We start from the raw sequence: 18,807 nt of genomic DNA, 5'->3' as shown, positions 1-18,807 counted from the left end.
AAAGCAAACACGTTCACAAGGAACTTTTTGTTCAGGCATCCTCCAGTGGGGAAGGTTACCTTAAACAACTTGGGAACATCTGGATAGGCTGGGGATAGGAAAGTTGTGTGCACACTGGGCTGGCCCTTTAATAGGTGTGCGCATGCCATAAAGGCAGAAGGGGGAGGTGAGGCGAGACACCACCAGCCATGGACGGTGGCCATAACATTATGCATGGTCCAGAGATGCAGGAGATGTGGCTATGGCACAAATTTTGCTTTGCAATTAGATTACAAGTCATAGCTACTAATCAGAATCTAGCTGCCATTTTATTGTAGGTCATAATGCAAAAGCCCCTCCACCAACAAAAATGCACAAAATCTTGGAAATTAACATTTTTTTTTTTGCTGGCTCCTGTCTGAGATACATAAAAATGATATATATCATGCATACAGAATGACCAGACAACACGAGAGTTTTGCCTCTACCTCAGCTCTACTCCTGTTTAGCAAGCAGCGTTTCCGCTTTTTTTCCTTTTGAACTCTGCAATTTCCTCCGCTGTTAACCCATGGGCATTACACCTGTAGTAGATATATATATGTCATTAGTGATCGTGTTCAACAAGAGTAACTCAAGTTGAATTTTAAGCTGTCATCGCATAACAAATCAATACTTGTGGTTTCGTCATGGCGTGAACTTGAAGCTTCTGGGAGCAATGCAAAATTTTTAACATGGCCCCACCTACCATGTGCTGTTTATAATGGTAACATAGTCCGTACGGCCGAAAAAAGGCATATGTCCATCCAGTTCATCCTATTACCCCCACAATGTTGATCCAGAGGAAGGAAAAAAAAAGGAAAAAAAACTCCATTGAGGTAGAAGTGGCATCTTCTAATATAACAAAGAGGCCTTTGGACTACCTCAAGCAATGGAGTCTTGTTGATCTGCTATTGATGATCTATCCTATAGATAAGACATCAATAGCTAGAAAATGGAAAGCCCATTTAAAGAGTTCTCTACTTTAGACATCCTGTACTCGCTGGAAAGGTCCATTGACAATAATCTGATCAAAAGGTGTCACCCTGCTGGGACGTCCCCCTGTGGGGAAATCTGGCGGTAAGTGTTCAATTCCTCTACAGCACCCCCACAGAGAAAATTAAGTATTTCACAGTATCCATTTACAGCGGGTCTGGAAAGTCTTCAGAGCCTTTCACTTTTTTTTTTTACAAAAGGTACAAAACATTTCTGCTGCCCTGAAAGTTCCCAAGAGCCCAGGGGTCTCCATAATTCTTACATGGAAGAAGAACAACCAGGACTCTTCCTATAGTTGCCAGCCCACCAGACTAAGTAATCAAAGGAGAAGGGCCTTGGTAAGAGAGGTGACCAAGAAACTAATGGTCACTCTGGCTGAGCTTCAAAGATCTGGGGCAGATTTATGAAAATGTCTAAAAGAAAAATTGTCTTAGTTGCCCATAACAACCAATCAGAGCTCAGCTTTCATTTTACCAGAGCAGAATTCAAAATGAAAGCTGAGCTCTGATTGGTTGTTATGGGTAACTAAGGCAGCTTTGATAAATCCTCCCTCCTGTGTGCAGTTGGGAGAAACTTCCAGAAGGTCGACCATCACTGCAGCCTCCACCAATCTGGGTTTTATGGCAGAGGGGGCAGAAAGAAGCCTCCTCAGTTAGACACATGAAAGTTGCCTGGAGTTACCAAAAAACACCCTCGGACTGTGAGAAACAAGATTCTGCTCTGAGGACACAAAGATGGAACTCTTGGCCTGTAAGCGTTATATCTGGAGGAAATTAGGTGCCGCTCATCATCGGCCCAATACCATCCCTACAGGGAAGCCTGGTGGTGGAGCATCATGCTGGGGGAGGGAAACCGGTAAAGGTGGATGGAAACCAGGCGCCGCTCATCATCGGCCCAATACCATCCCTACAGTGAAGCCTAGTGGTGGAGCATCATGCTGGGGCAGGGGAGACACGTCAGGGCTAATGGAAAGCTGAATGGAATACAGAGATAATGAAAACCAGATCCGGAGGGCAGGGGACCTCAGACAGGGCAGAAGGTTGACCTTCCAACAAGACAATGACCTTAAGACCCCAGCCAAGACATCACAGGAGGGGCTTTGGGACAAAATTGGCTGTCCACAAATAGCCCTCATCTGACCTGCAGAGGATCTGCAAAGAAGAATGGCAGAAAATCCCCAAGTCCAGGTGTACACACTTGGGGCATCATACCCAAGAAGACTTGAGGCAGGAACCATTGCCAAAGGGGCTTCAACTAAGTCCTGAGTACAGGGTGTGAGTACTTATGTCAATGCAAAATTTTTAAATATAAAAAACTACTATTCTGTTGTCACTTTGTCATTATGGGGTATGGAGTGCAGAATGGCTCTTTTTTTACTTTGCAGAAGGCCACAACATAACAAAATGTAAAAAGTGAAAGGTCCGAGGACTTTCCAAACCCGGGTTTATCAATGGGTTATCTGTGTAATGCAGTACAGGACGGGTCCTACAGAGGAAGACACACACTGTATAACGACTCTTCACTCTGTTTAATAGATGAGAATCCTGAATAGAGGACCCCCTCCCTCCCTCTATTAGCTAAAAATTCTCTAAGAGGGAATATGAAAATGGATTTGGGTTTTCTAGACTGGACAACCCTTTAATGGCTTGTGTACATTGAGACAGTCTATGTGGGTCAATCATCTGATCTTTCTATCCTTGCTGTTATTGTTATTTCTAGGGGTAGGTAAGGGGTGCAACTTATCTAAGTTTCCCTTAGTGATGGGGCAGAGTGCTTATTAAATCCTCTGCTCAATCAAAGAGGGGACTGAGCACAGATCAATTAGAGCAGTGGAGGGCAGGAAGGGGAAGGTGGAAGCGATGAGCAGATAGTGTTCAACTTCCTACCAGGTTTTAACCCCTCCATTAGCCTTGACCACCAGGGATGCTAACATTTATTTCATTTACTGCCCTAGAGCACTGGGGATGCTGAGGACCTCCCACTTGATGTATTCCAAGCTATGGGAGCCAAATCTAAGAAAAAGCTATAAAAGAGAATGGAGTCAGTGTGGGGCAGTGCTTGCAAAGCTATGTAGCTGGCACCGCTGACATGCGGACAAGATAGGTCCTCTATAACCAAAAGTAGGAATAGGTTTCGGTTCAAGGTAAAAATGAACCACTGTCTAATCAAATACTTAGGAAACACTTCCTTTCTTCCTTATAATAGAATCTATTCCAATTACACGAGAGCCAATCTTGATAATGTGGTTTGAAACCATTCCTATTCAGCTACTGTATGGATGGTAGTATTGTACAGTCACTACATGGTGGTTCTATTTAGTTGCTGTGTTGTGCTACCATTCAATCATAGTATGGCGGTATTACTCAGTTACTGTATGGTGATATTATTCTGTCACTATATAGTAGCATTAGTTGATCACTGAATTGCTCAATTTTTAGTCATTGCATGTTGGTATTATTCAGTCACTATATAGTAGAATCACAGTAGATACGTGGTAGTGCTATTCATTCACTGCATAGTTGCATTATTCAGTTAGTATATGATATTATTATGTAGTCTCTGTATGTTCGCATTATTCATTCACTATATGGAAGTATCAGAGGCGTAACTTGAAGCTCCCGGGCCCCGATGCAAAACTTGTAACAGGGCCCCCAACTATAATGCTTTACTCATAGTACTGGGTTCCCTATATGGAGAAGAGAGGCCTTATGGGCCCCCCAAGGCTCCTGGGCCCGGGTGCAACCGCATCCTCTGCATCCTCTATAGTTACGCCCCTGGGAAGTATTATTTAGTTACTATACAGTCATAATATTCAGTCACAGGGGTGCTGTCTTCCAGGTGCATAAATCAAAGATGTGTGTGATAGGCTGTCACGACTCTTCAGTCCTACAGAACAACACCAATACATGTTGGGACCATTGACACTGCAAAAAAGGACCTTGCAACTATCTGCAGAGACTTCGAAGACTTCAGAAAGAAAGTGAAGGAACTAGGAGCACAGGTGGCCTTCTCATCCATCCTCCCAGTGGATGGCCATGGAATAAGAAGAGGGAAAAGGATTCTAGAGGTGAACAACTGGCTACGTTGATGATGCCGTCAGTAAAGATTTGGACTTCTAGACCATGGAGTGAATTACCTATATGATGGACTCCTTGCTAGAAAGGTAAAAATATACAACTAATTAATACATTCGAGAACCTTGCTATTAGAAGTAAAAAGAAAGAACAAAGACAAAAAATTCAGAAGGCAAATAGAGGAGCAAGAGACACCGATCACAAACTAAGATGTTTTTACACAAATGCCTGGAGCATGGGAAACAAACAAGGAGAATTGGAGCTCCTAACACAGGAAGAGAAATATGAGGTCATAGGCATCACGGAAACTTGGTGGGATGATACACATGATTGGAATACAAGGCTTGAAGGATACAACTTATTTATGAGAAACAGACCTAATAAAAGGGGAGGAGGGGTTGTGTTGTATGTTAGGAAAACCTTCATCTCCACCGCGATCCAAGCTTCAGAGCTGGGAGTTCGGTAGGAACTGTTTGGGTAAGAATAGAAGGAGAGAACAACAGAAAGGACCCCATTGTAGGCATTTACTATAGGCCGGCTAGACAAGCAGAAGATATGGAGGAACTCTTTCTACATCAGATGGCCAAGCTCTCAAAAAAGCCCAGCATAGTGATCATGGGAGATTTTAGCCATCCAGACATTTGTTGGGAATCTCTCAGGTAAAAGTAATGGATCCAACAAATTCTTATCCGCTCTTGCTGACAACTTTATCTTCTAAAAGGCAGAAGAGAAAACAAGGGGATCTGCTATCTTGGACCTAATTTTTACCAACAGGGAGGGAATGGTTGAGGAAGTAACGGTGGCTGGGACCTTAGGAGGCAGTGATCATGATATCCTTGAATTTTGGATGAAAAGGGGAGGAAGACCTGAGAAAACTCAGACCTCAAGGTTGGATTTCAGAAAGGCAGATTTTAATAAACTGAGAAAGAGGGTAGGAAGAATCCAATGGCTGGATGTTCTTAAGGAAAGAAATGTCCAAGAAGGTTGGGAAATATTGTGAAATGAGATTCTCAAAGCACAATCATTACCAATCCCTAAAAGAAGTATGAACAGGAAGCATTTAAAGAGACCAGGATGGATGAACACAGAACTTGCACACATGTTAAAAAGGAAGAAAAATATGTTTATCAAATGGAAAGAGGAGGAATATCTAAAGAAGAATATAATGTTATCTACAGAAACTGTAGGGCCTGTGTTAGAAAAGCTAAAGCTAATAATGAATTGAGGCTTGCAAGACAGACCAAAAGCAATATAAAAGGATTTTGGGGGTTATGTCAAAAGCAAAAGAAAAGTCAAAGACGTAATAGGATGTTTATAGGATAAAAATAGTGAATTGGTTAAAAATGAGGTTGAGACGGCCGAACTTTTAAAGTCCTATTTTGTGTCTGTTTTCTCTCAGAAAGTAGATGTAACATCAACTGATCTTTCTTGTGCTATTGGGGTAATACAAGCATGCAGGCTATCTGTAAGCAGAGAGATGGTGAGGGAACACTTAGCTAACTTAAATGAACTCAAGTCTCAAGGTCCAGATGAATTACATCCCAGGCTTGAGAAAGACTTGGAACAAGTCGAATGACTACTACTCGGGGGGCGGCTTGGTGGAGCGGGGGGTAGCAGTGGGGAACAGTGGGGAGCTCTCTCTCCCCCCCCCACTCCCCTCTGCAACCTACCGCTCACCCCCGGCGCCCCCCGAATCTTTTCGTCTGAGTAGTCAGTTACACGGAAAAAGCGCTGCTCGAGTGCAAAATCGTCCTAAACGAGTCGGTTCGCTCATCTCTAGTTTGTAACAAACAAGTCATGCCAGACAAATCTAATTTCCCTCTATGACAGAATCACCGACTGGCCTGATCAGGGAAATGCCATAGATATAGCATATCTTGACCTTAGTCAAAGCATTTGACAAAGTATCTCTTACAATGCTTTTTGAAAAAATGACCAAATATGGGATTGACAAGGCAACTGTCAGGTGGATTCACAACTGGCTGATTGATCGTACTCAAAGAGTGGTCATAAATGGCTGCACATCCAAGTGGAAGAATGTATCAAGTGGGGAACCACAAGGCTCTGTCCTGGGCCCAGTGTTGGTCAACATTGTTATAAATGATCTGGAGGAGGGAATTGATGGGAAACTGATCAAGTGTGCTGATGACACAAAGCTGGGAGGGATAGCTAACACTAGGGAAGAGAGATGAGTATTCAAAAAGATCTATAAAAGCTTGCACAGTGGGCGGCGACTAACAGAATGGTATTTAACAAGGAGAAATGCAAAGTCCTACATCTGGGCAAGAAAAATGAAAAAAGCACATACAGAATGGGAGGAATTGGGCTAAGCAGCAGCACATGTGAAAAACACTTAAGTATACTAATAGATCACAGACTGAACATGAGTCAACAATGTGATGCAACAGCCAAAAATGCAAACACAATTCTGGGATGTATTAAGAGAAGCATAGAGTCTAGATTACGTGAGGTCATTATACCCCTCTACTCTTCCTTAGTCAGACCTCATCTGGAATACTGGGTCCAGTTCTGGGCACCCCACTTTAAAAAAGACATAGACAAACTGGAGCAAGTTCAGAGAAGAGTTACCAGGATGGTGAACGGTCTGCAAATCATGTCCTATGAAGAACAGTTAAAGGATCTGGGAATGTTTAGCTTGCAGAAGAGAAGGCTGAGAGGAGACTTAATAGCAGTCTACAAATATCTGAAGGGCTGTCACAGTGCAGAGGGATCAGCCCTATTCTTATCTGCACAAGGAAAGACTAGAAGCAATGGGATGAAACTGAGAGGGAGGAGACACAGATTAGATATTAGACAGTGAGGGGGATCAATGAGTGGAACAGGTTGCCATGGGAGGTGGGGAATTCTCCTTCAATGGAAGTGTTCAAACAAAGGCTGGACAGACATCTGTCTGGGGTGATTTAGTGAATCCTGCACTGAGCAGGGTGTTGGACCCGATGACCCTGGAGGTCCCTTCTGAAATCCTTTGAGAATGTTAATTGCCCTGTGTCCTCCTCTCTGAGATAACTTTATGTGTGAAACTGTGGTCATTGTATAACAGTATTATTGAAGCACTGTATGGCGGTATATACTTAGCATGTGTAGCACGGTCCATTGTTTCATAGAGAACAGTGGTTGAATACCGTATAGCATTGTTATTTATGTAACTATATGTGTTATTTATTTGGTAATGTTATTTGAGCGCCATATGGTATAGTACTTAGAATTAGGCACCAGTACTAGTATACCATATGAGGAGGTGCTTGATCCAGCATAAGTCTGGCCCTGAATGTAGGCAGCAGGTCATTCTCCATATTATGAGCAGTCTCCCTAATTTCAGAGCCAAAGACCCTTCTGGGCAATGACAGGCGCATAAAATATAGGACTAACCTCCATAATCTATGTGATACAACCATTGACAGTGTAGGGATTGTATGTTGATTGGTTGAGCATTCTAGAGTGATTGGAGGTGCCCTACCCTAATCTAGGTGAGTGGGCCTGCATCCTATGTTCTTGAGATTCTTCTCTTAGATTTGGCGTCTTTCTCTGGGTTGCAACCAATAAGCTCTACTTGTGCGCAGGTTCACTCATCTCTACAAGTTATATGTGAAGTTGCAAGTATGAGTTGATAACCCCCAAATTCAGACCCCAGATTCCAGCCCAAAAATTACATATACAGTATAAACTTGGTAAAAATGATATTCATACCCTGGCTTTACATCTGGCGGTTTTGGTAACGTTTTGGTGAAGCTATCTCTTCCAACTAACCAGAAAGTTTCTTCTATACCTTTGCCCTAAAGGGAAAAAAAAACAGAAGAGCAGAAGCAGATACTGATTTGTTCTCATGATCCCCCCCCCCCTTGACTATTACTATAGGTCCAGCAGAACGGTATTATTAGCAGTATTACCCCGTACCACATCACTTCATCTTACCTTTAGCTCTGTTTTTCCTCTAAGTTCTATCTTATAGTTTTCTTTCAGGGTCCGCAGTACGGCCACCGTGCTCTGGTTGACGTGGATTCTGTAAGCTGTAAAAGGTTGAATGATAATATATTGAAGTACTTCTGCTGTTGCTTCTGGTGATTTCGGTCCCTTTAAACCATCGTCAGATTATAAACCCATTGACAAAACAAATAATACACCAAGGAATGTTGGCAAAATAGGATGAAACTTTCTATACGTGATTACAATATCAGAGCAAAACAATCATTTATTGTAGAGAACCGACCCCTTGTAGGGAGGCTCTAGTACCCTGTTGTACTGCCTCTAGCTTGGATACAAGATGTGATACAGGTGGGCATGGAGGCTCTAGTACCTTGTTGTACTGCATCTAGCTTGGATACAGGATGTAATACGCACAGGCATGGAGGCTCTAGTACCCTGTTGTACTGCCTCTAGCTTGGCTACAAGATGTGATACAGGCAGGCATGAAGGCTCTAGTACCCTGTTGTACCGCCTCTAGCTTGGATACAAGATGTGATAAGGGCAGGCATGGAGGCTCTAGTACCCTGTTGTACCGCCTCTAGCTTGGATACAAGATGTGATACAGGCAGGCATGGAGGCTCTAGTACCCTGTTGTACTGCCTCTAGCTTGGATATAAGCTGTGATACGGCCAGGAGTGCAGGCTCTAGTACCCTGTTGTACTGCCTCTAGCTTGGATACAAGATGTGATACAGGTGGACATGGAGGCTCTAGTACCCTGTGGTACCACCTCTAGCTTGGATACAAGATGTGATACTGGTGGGCATGGAGGCTCTAGTACCCTGTTGTATTGCCTCTAGTTTGGATATAATATGTGATACAGGGGCATGGAGGCACTTGTACCCCGTTATACCGCCTCTAGCTTGGATACAAGATGTGTGGGATCGCCCCATAATGTTATGACCCCCTGTTTGTAGTCAAAAGCAGAGAGACCAATTATGAAAAGTAGCGCACTTCAATAAAATTGTTTATTTACTTCTGAATATATTTTTGAACACATCAAAAAATAAAAAAGCAAGAAAAATAAAAAACATGAAAAGCATTTAAAATATAATGAATCCTTGTTTTCTCCCACATATATAAGTGGAGGCAACTCACCAGTACAACTCTAACTAAAATAGACTGAGTTATAGGGTCAACGATGGCAGCAAGATATGGACCATAAATATAGCTATAAAATCACATGATCCAACAGACCGCAAGCTGATGTGTAGATAATACTGGAGTACCCAATGATAAAGCACATAGTGTGACGTCTTGGAAATATGGATGTCAACTAAATAACACTCAAGACAGCCCGGGATGCTAGATACTAGCCTATAACAATCATAGTCCACCAAGAATAATGAATGTATCAATATTATAGACCAGCAGGGATATTAAATATCAACTGTATAACCATGATAGACCACCATAAATGATGAGTCAGTCTCAATATTGACCCCTTTATTACCATAGACCACCAGGAACATTAGATACTAATCATTGGCTTTCAGAGACTACCCTGTATTATGAATATCAATATTAGGCCATTGATCACCATAGACCACAAGGGATATAAGATATTAAATATTAACCATCATAGACAACCAAGAAGAATCCATAGCAATATTAACTTATTAGATTACAATTAACAATATTAACCTCAATATTAGATAGTAACTATTAAGCATAATAGACCACCAGAAATGATGGATATCTATGTTAACACACAAGGCTTTCAAGGACATTAGATATTAATCATTGACCATCACAGACCACAATGGATATCAGTGCTAACCCCTTTACCACCCTAGACCACCGGGGATATAATATATTAATCACAAATAATATATTAATCACAAACCACCATGGATAATGGATATCAGTATTAAGCCATTTATCACTCTGGACTACCAGAATATTAGATATTAACTAACAATAACATAGGCCACCATGAATGTTGGATATCAATATTAACCTCTTCATCATCCTAGACCACCAGGGATATTAATCACAGACCATCACAGAGCACCATAGATAATGAATATCAGTGTTAAAGCTTTTATCACCCTAGACCACCAGAGATATTAATCATTGATCATCATAGACCAGTATGGATAATGCATATTAGTTTTAACCCCTTTATCACCGTAGACCACCAGGGATATTAGATAATAACCATAATCATCATAGACCACCAAGAATAACAGATATAAGAATTCGCCCTATACCACCATGGGTATTAGAAATTAACCTACCATCAAAGACCACCATGGATAGTGGATATCAGTGTTATGCCATCTATCACCCTAGACCCTTGTAGGGTTTTCACATTTTTCATTTTTTTTTATATAGGGCACAACTGTGTATTTTTTCATCATACTAGACATACAACAATGTGAGCTCATAGACTTTAACTGGTCCAAATTATTACCTACAACCCTCCCCATAGATCCCACTGACTTTGTGACTTACGCAGTCCTGTGGATTCCATTCGTGAAGCTGTGTTCACGGTGTCTCCAAATAGACAGTAACGTGGCATAGTGAGGCCAACGACTCCGGCTACACAAGGCCCTAGATTGGATGACAAGAATGAAAAGATTAGTCTTGAATTCACTTTGCTGTCCTGAATTGGGCTTTCACTCTTTAGAATTCCAGTATACCTGAGTGTAAACCTATCCTGATCCTGACCGGCACGTCCGGCATGTGTCTCATCTGGAAGGTGCCCACAGCGTAGAGGATGTCTAGAGACATGTTGGCAATTTCAGCTGCATGTTTGTTTCCATTCCTCTTGGGAAGCCCTGAGGCCACCATGTAGGCATCACCGATGGTCTCCACCTGCAAAGAGACAGTTCATGTCTTAGTACAGTGTTCTGAAGACCTGAAGGATCCAGTTGGCATCAAGGTTCTCATCATGGTTGGCTTCAGCTATGTGTGACGTATTCCGGCACCAGACGGATGTAGGCTTAGGTCCACACGGCCAGATAAACCTCTTCCTCTGTGTGGCAGTGTCTTGTAGAACTACATGAATCATCCTCCTCCTGGCTCTGTATCCTCCTCTCAGATATTTAGAGCACCACTGTCAGCCCATCAGCCCCAGCAACACAATTGCTTAGCTCTGCTACTTTATTTATGTGATCAGCTTGATTCTGGTGCTGTATTTATGCTATGAGCTTGGTTCTGGCATGACATCTATGTACTGAGGTTGGTTTATGCCGTATTTATGTTATAGTTTGGTTTGAGGTTAATACATGCTAACTATTTATAGTATGAGCTTGGTTCTGGTGCTGTGTTTAGATATGAGCATGGTATTGATGCTGTATTGAGGGTATGAGCTTGGTTCTGGTGCTGTATTTAGATATGAGCATGGTATTGATGCTGTATTTAGGGTATGAGCTTGGTTCTGGTGCTGTGTTTAGATATGAGCATGGTATTGATGCTGTATTGAGGGTATGAGCTTGCTTCTGGTGCTGTATTTAGATATGAGCATGGTATTGATGCTGTATTTAGGGTATGAGCTTGCTTCTGGTGCTTTATTTAGATATGAGCATGGTATTGATGCTGTATTTAGGGTATGAGCTTGGTTCTGGTGCTGTATTTAGATATGAGCATGGTTTTGGTGCTGTATTTAGATATGAGCATGGTTTTGGTGCTGTATTTAGGGTATGAGCTTGGTTCTGGTGCTGTATTTATGGCATGAGCTTGGTTCTAGTGATGCATTTAGATATGACCTTGGTTCTGGTACAGTGTTCACTGAACTGTTCTGGTGTGGGTACGCTGCTAGTTTGCTGCTCTCTGCACAAGCAGAATACAGACAGACTGCTTTAATTACAATGGCTAGGGTTAGTGGTTGCCACCATTTACTTACCTTATACACATCATGATTTCCTAAAACTGCATCAAATAGTGTATAAAGGTCGTTCAGAAGGTCGACCACCTCGATGGGTTCACTAAGGGCTGATATTGTGGTGAATCCGACAATGTCACTGAAGTAGATTGTGACTTGATCAAAATATTCTGGCTCCACGGTCCCTCCGGTTTTAAGAGCTTCAGCCACAGATCTGAAGAACAGAAAGCGAAGGGTTAGTCGGAGTCACCAGGGGCGCGGATGAGGCTCTTAAAGGGAAACTGTCAACTTTTTACTATAGATGTTTACTGTATAATGTACCCTAAATATACAGGAGCCATACTGTGCCCTGTATCTGCACCCATTATATGGCCCTTGCACTTACTCCTTATTAATATCTACATAATGAAAACCTCTGCAACATTCTGGTAGACTTTGTCTATCCAATTTTCACTATTTTAAAGATCTCTGCTTGCTGTCTGTAAACACGGACGACCTTCTTTACAACCAGAGGCTGAAAAACTAATTTAGCTTTAATACAGAAAAGCCATATACACAATCCAGTCACATTATTATGACCACATCCTACTTGTGACATTGGCAGAGCATAGCAAATGAAGGAAGTGATGCCTCGTGGGTGGCTTGATGGGTATATAAGGTAGGCCTCTGCTTACATATCACTTGTTGTCAGGGGTAAAGTAGTGATTTATCAGAGTTGCAAAAATAGTTATTTATTGGCTTTCGGGCCGAGGGTGGCGGTATTTCTTAAATAGCGCAGTTTGTGAACTGTTCACATGCTGCTCTGGTGAAAGTGTATCGTGATCAGACAAATGGCACCATTGGATATAACCAACGTGGAAACTGCGGAGCACCACGTGCCATTGATGTGAGAGGCGAACATTGCCTATGAAAGTACACGAGGGACAGTGAAGCAGCTCACCATGACTATGAAGCGGGGGGCTACCAGACGTGTCTAACACAGTGAACCCAACTGCAAATGGGGCTCCGAAGCAGATGGATGGTCACGGCCAACAAAGGTGCATCAGAAGAAAAGGCTTCAATTTACACAGCAGTATTGGAATTGGGCCGCTGCTGTTTGGCTAAGGTTTGCCTTCTCTGATGAGCCACGTTTTCTGCTTCATCGAACAGATGGACATTGGCATGTCAGGTGGGCAACATCAGAGAACAAGTACCGGGCAACCATTGCTGGAAGGACACAAGCTGGTGGCGGCAGCATTATGGTCTGGGGAGGTTTTTCGTGGCGTTCCCCATGTGGAAGGCACTCTGAACCGATTATGAATCCATCCTTGTAGATCACATACTCCCATGCATGCTGATTGTCTTCCCCGGGGCAGATGGGATCTTCCAGTCAGACAATACGACATGTCACACAGATATAAATCTCCGACAGTGGCTGGAAGAGCACAACCAAGACATCCAAGTATTTCTCTTGCCCCTAATTCCCCAAACTAGAATCCATAAGAACATCTGTTGGTCCACCTTAATCATCGTGTTCGCTCTACGGATCCCCCTTCACGCACCCTCCAGCAGCTGTGGAGGCAGTCAGCGTGGCTCCAGATACCTGAGACCACCTACCAGCACCTTATTGAGGCCCTCCCAGCCTATTTAGCTGCAACTTTGTGTGCCGAATTTCATTATTTTCAAGATCTCTGCTTTCAGTCTGTGAATAGGAATGGCCATCTTTACACCCAGAAGCTGAAAAAATATTTAGACCTTATACAGAAAAGCCATAAAGTTCCGAGTCCGAGTCAATGCTGTGACCCCCCAGACTGACTGATACATGATAAGCCAAGTTCACATCTACGTCCTGCCGACTGCCTGATTTCCATAGTCCATTTCCATCCATGGAGCCAAAAAAGTAAAAATACCGGAACCGCAGCACATGGTGGATCTGAATGGCGCTGGATGAACCCCATTGTCTATAATGGAATCCATTTCCAGACGAAATCTTCCCGAATAACATAGTGCAGCTGTGATATTTAATCTGGGTTTTTGCACTGGATTTGTGCTGGAGGCTCCGAACGCAGATGTGACTGTAACCTGACCTGCACTGATACATTGTAACTAATGATCAGGACAGGATAGAGATCTGTTCTCCTGATCGGTTTACCTCACAGAGGATTCTATAGAGTGGATACAACTGTAACAAACCTTCCACTGGGAGAAGGACAGATCAGGACAGGTTTTCAGTCTCTCATTGTAAGCAAGAATGTTCCTGTTCACGGATAGTAAGCAGATATCTTAAAACTGATCAGAACTGGATCCGTCGGACTTCCACTGATCTAACATTTAGCGCCTATTTGGTGGTTCTTGTCACCCAACAGCAAAGAGGCCCCTGCTCTTCAGAGGCCCCATAGCAGCTACGTTGACTACCTCCGTGGTACTTGGCCCTTGGTCCAGTGGGACTTGGAAGGGAACTAAGAAGATGTACTGGATTGATTTTGCTTAAGGAGACGTTTTAGGCAAGACCCAACTCCAACCCTTTCCTCACAAGCTATTCGATCAAAGGCAGTATTTGCATGGGGTGTACATTAGATTGTCACGCTTGTCCCAATTTGGAAGTCTGTGGTCCTCGTCTTCACTGTGTAGGACCCCTTTACAGTGAGTGATAATTTGGGACAACCACCCTCTATATGCCCTATTTGGCAGAACAGGGTCCCCAACTCAATACTCTTCTCTATTAGCCAGAACAAAAAGAGCTCCTAGAAGATCGTCTCTTACGGGGCAAATCAACATGTCCTTTGGCTTCAAAGGAGACTGCAAGGTTGCTAGCCGCTGGACTGCAGGATGACCGCTAGTTGGTCTCAGCAGTTGGCGCCTCATGATCAGCTCATTGTTGGGGGAAGCAACCTCTAGGCACATGGTGGACAAACCTTTTATTCCCTTCCCAACCCATGATGCACTTGTACATCATGGGAGGGAAGTAGTTAGCGTGAAATACCGTAACTTCATAGCACGGGCAACCCTCATTCCAAAGAGGCTGTGGTGGTCTGTGACGTGTAAAGAAAATAAGAATGTAATGATTTGGAGATCTCCTCTAACTATATTATATCCACAATAGGCCATATCAGAGGGGGAGGGGAGACATAGTTCCAATCATTAAAAAAAATAAAAGAACTAATTTAGAAATTGATGGCAGCGACACATCTCATAAATGTTGGGCACGGCCGTGTCTACCATTGTCTGGCCTCCCCTCTTCTTACAACAGTCTATAAGTGTCTGGGAAGGGAGGAGACCAACTGCTGGAGTTTTGGGAGAGGAATCTTGTCCCCTTGTCTGATGTTGGATTCTCGCTGCTCCACAGTCCTCGGTCGTCTCTGCCAGATTTTTTGTTTCATAATGTGCCAAATGTCTTCTATTGGTGGAAGGTCTGGACTGCCGGCGGCCGGTTCACCCCGGACTCTTCTTCTGTGCAGCCATGCTGTTGTGTTGGATGCTGAAATATACATGGTCTTCCCTGAAGGAGATTGTCACGTCCGTGCGGCACACAAGCACCGCACTCAGCACAGACACAGTTTGACGTTCACAACCACTGCAGTTGATAATACTATGTACTGTAGAACAGTGCGCACCACAACAGGAGTATGAAAACCAGTATGTGAAGCCCATGCGACATAGCAGTACTACACTCAGCACGGCGTCAGGTAATGTACACACTGCTGGAAAGAGACGCACACCACGCTATGCTGAACAGTGGCTATGCTGAACACTCCAGGGGGAAGGAAGCCTGGCCCTAACCTAGCAGGGAGGTGAAGGGTCCCTGCCTAGGAGTGGAGTAATTGTCTCGATAGAGGTGGCCCCACGGTCTTGTTCCTGGGCCCTGACCGTCCCTATAGAGGCCCTTGAAGAGACGAACCAAACAGCAAAGCAATACAGAAAAGAAAACAGAAACTACAACTGAAAAGTAAACCTCAGCAATTTATCTGCAAGTACCAGTACACCCAGCACAGAGGAGCTCGACTCTCAATTACTCCTCAGTGGAGCTGAATAAGCAGCATTGAGCAAAGGGAAGGGTAAGAATATAAAGCTACTCCACATCCGAGGACTGGCAGAGCAATTAGAGAAGCACACCTCCAACCTTCTCCCAGGAATGACTAATACAGCATGCATCTTGCAGCAAAGAGAGACAGCACCCAGCAGTCTCTGCACATGGAGCATTAACCCTTATCCTGCATAACAAGGCAACAGGTCTCGGCCTACGTCGAGGCCACCAGGCCACTACGCTGCTGTGACCGACAAGCCGCGACAGAGACGTTGTCTGGATGGAGTATATATTGTTCTACAACCTCTATATACAGCTCAGCATTAATAGTGCCTTTCAAGATGTGTAAGCTGTCCATGCCATAGGCACTAATGTAATACCATACCATCAGAGATGCAGAACTGTCTGCTGATAACAAGCTAGATGGTTCCTCTCCTCTTGAGTCTGCAGGACACGATGTCCATGGTTTCCAAAAAGAATTTCACATTTTGATTCATTTGACCACAAAACAGTTTTCCATTTTATCTCAGTCCAGTTTAAATGAGCTTTGGCCCAGAGAAGACACCGGTGTTTCTGGATTGTGTTGATATATGGGTTCTTCTTTGTATGATACAGATTTCACTTGCATCTGTGGATTACATGGTGACCTGTGTTCACAGACAATGATTTCTGAAGTATTTGGGAGCCCATGCAGTGATTGGCATTACAGAATCATGCCTGTTTTTAATGCAGTGCCACCTGAGGCCCATAGATCTTCAGCATCCAATATTGACAATTGGCCTTGTCCCTTGTGCACATGAATATCTCCAGATTCTCTGATTATATTATGTACTGGAGATGGGGGGATATTCAAGGTCTTTGTAATTTTACATTGATGAACATTTTTTTGGAAATTGTTCCACAATATTTAGATGCAGTTTTTCACAGATTGATGAATTTCTAATCTTCTCAGAGACTCGGCCTCTCTAACATGTTCTTTATACACCCAGTCATGTGACTTAGTAGAAAATTGACCCTCCAGCTGTTTTTCATTTGTACCACTTTTCTACGTTTCCAGCCTTTTGTTACCCCGTCCCAACTCCATACCAGGTGGCTATCAGCTGTTTCTGTAAGCGCTGCGATTAGAGTTATCTCTGGTTGCAGCAGTTAATTGTTTAGGTCTTGTAGCCAATGCTGACTACGCGTCGAAACAGTCAGTGGGAAGGGAGGTGACCCTTCCCATGTCCCATCAACACCCCCCGCAGCGCGATCAGAAGGCACAAATGGTCTAGTATACAGCTCAGAGCTTGCTGAAGGCTGCCAGGGCTGCCATGCACCAGAGATGACTATTAAGCTCCGTCCAATATAGCGCTTGGAAGGCAACTTCAATAATTTCTAGATACTGCAATACTTAAGTACTGCAGTATATAGTACAAGCAATGAATGATCGCAAGTATAAGTTCCCTGGATTGACTAAATAAGGTGTATAAAAAGATTTTAGAATGATTTTAACAGTTAAGAAAATAAAAAAATGATTAAAAAAAAAAGAACCTTTTCCCATTTTTCCTATAAAAAAAAGCTAAACAATTACAAATCCCCCATATTTGGTGTCACCATGTAAGTAGAAGTCCAAACTATTAAAATATCACAATCTTTGTCCCGCACGGTGAAGTCTGTAAAAAGAAAAGGACGGATTGCCAGAATTGCGTTTTTTTTTTTTGTTTTTTTTTTGTGTGGAATCCCAGCTCCCAAAAAATATGAATACAAAGTGATCAAAAAGATATATGCACCCCCAAAATGGTAATGCTAAAGACTACAGCCCCCCCCCACACACACACACACACAAAAAACAAGCCCAATTAATAAAAAAAATTGTAAAAAGTTGGTGAATTTGCAATTTTTTTCTGTCTCTTCCCAGTTAAAAAATTCTTAAAAGCTTTTCCGTATATTATACGGGCCATTCAAAAATATAATTCGTCCTGCAAAAATGCCCCAAATACGGCCATGTCAACGGAAAGATGAAAGAGTTACGGTATTTGGGATGAAAAAACAAAAATAAAAAAGTGATAAATCTCTGGTCCGAAAGTGGTTAAGTACCGAACTAGGTTATGTCCTTAAGGGGTTAATGCATCGGGGGTACGGGTTGAACGCTTCGGGACCACAATGGCGCGGTATCTACTCACGGAGGCAGCATTTGGGAGAGGAGTTTTTCGGTCTTCTGCTTCTCCACCTCCAGCTCCTCGGTTCTTTCTCGGATCAGGTCTTCCAGGTTGCTGGAGTATTGTTCCAGCATCCGCAGCATGGAGTCGATGATGTTGGTTTTCTTTCCTTTGTTGATGGTCTTAAACTGAAATATAATAAAAATTTGAGACTTTTATTACGTAGTGCGGACTATCTCAACACATGGGGGCGGGGGGGGGGGGGCATCTCGGTAGGCCTACACAACTTGGCAGGAGGTCGGGGCTAAATTAGAATCCGCAACCCTCTTGTGGCCGCAGGTAAGATTTTAGCGGCTCGCTTTGCAAGTAAAGGCAAACTATTTGCAAATCATTGCCTTTACTTACAGAATAAGTTGCTACAAACCGATCTATCTACAATTTAATTATATCCACACATATATACGTACTTACACATTGCAATATGCAAGCTTACCGGCCCTTTTAAGCCTTAGAGCGATTCTAAGCTGCTGCATGCCTTCTGCTCCTGCACTGGCAGCCGCTGCTGCTTGTACTGCCATCCGGGGGCTTAAAGGACCTTCCCTAAATGACAGTCATGTGACCAGCCGCAGCTGTGTATTCAATGTGAGGCAGCTGACGCCCGCTATCCTCTCCCTCACTGCGCAGTGAGTCCGGTCATGTGACTGTCTGGGAAGGTCCTTAACCAGGTTAAGTTTACCACTAGTCTGACATAACTACCCTGTTTCTCTGAA

The 18,807-nt window shown here is 43.2% G+C and overlaps 1 protein-coding gene across 1 annotated transcript in view; it reads right to left on the bottom strand.

Annotated features, from left to right (window-relative positions):
- Positions 1-484: 484 nt before the first annotated feature.
- LOC136607110 (retinal guanylyl cyclase 2-like) overlaps positions 485-18,807 on the bottom strand; it is a 74,420-nt gene continuing 56,097 nt past the window's right edge. The window contains exons 13-19 of the mRNA XM_066589024.1: positions 18,062-18,225; positions 11,918-12,110; positions 10,713-10,887; positions 10,525-10,623; positions 8,019-8,113; positions 7,794-7,879; positions 485-560 (exon numbers count right to left, since the gene is read on the bottom strand). Coding sequence (XP_066445121.1) covers positions 485-560; positions 7,794-7,879; positions 8,019-8,113; positions 10,525-10,623; positions 10,713-10,887; positions 11,918-12,110; positions 18,062-18,225 — 888 coding nt within the window. The remainder of the gene's footprint in view (positions 561-7,793; positions 7,880-8,018; positions 8,114-10,524; positions 10,624-10,712; positions 10,888-11,917; positions 12,111-18,061; positions 18,226-18,807) is intronic.

Source organism: Eleutherodactylus coqui, chromosome 1 (assembly GCF_035609145.1).
Source record: "Eleutherodactylus coqui strain aEleCoq1 chromosome 1, aEleCoq1.hap1, whole genome shotgun sequence".
NCBI lineage: Eukaryota > Metazoa > Chordata > Amphibia > Anura > Eleutherodactylidae > Eleutherodactylus > Eleutherodactylus coqui.
This window is presented reverse-complemented; position numbering and strand designations above follow the sequence as displayed.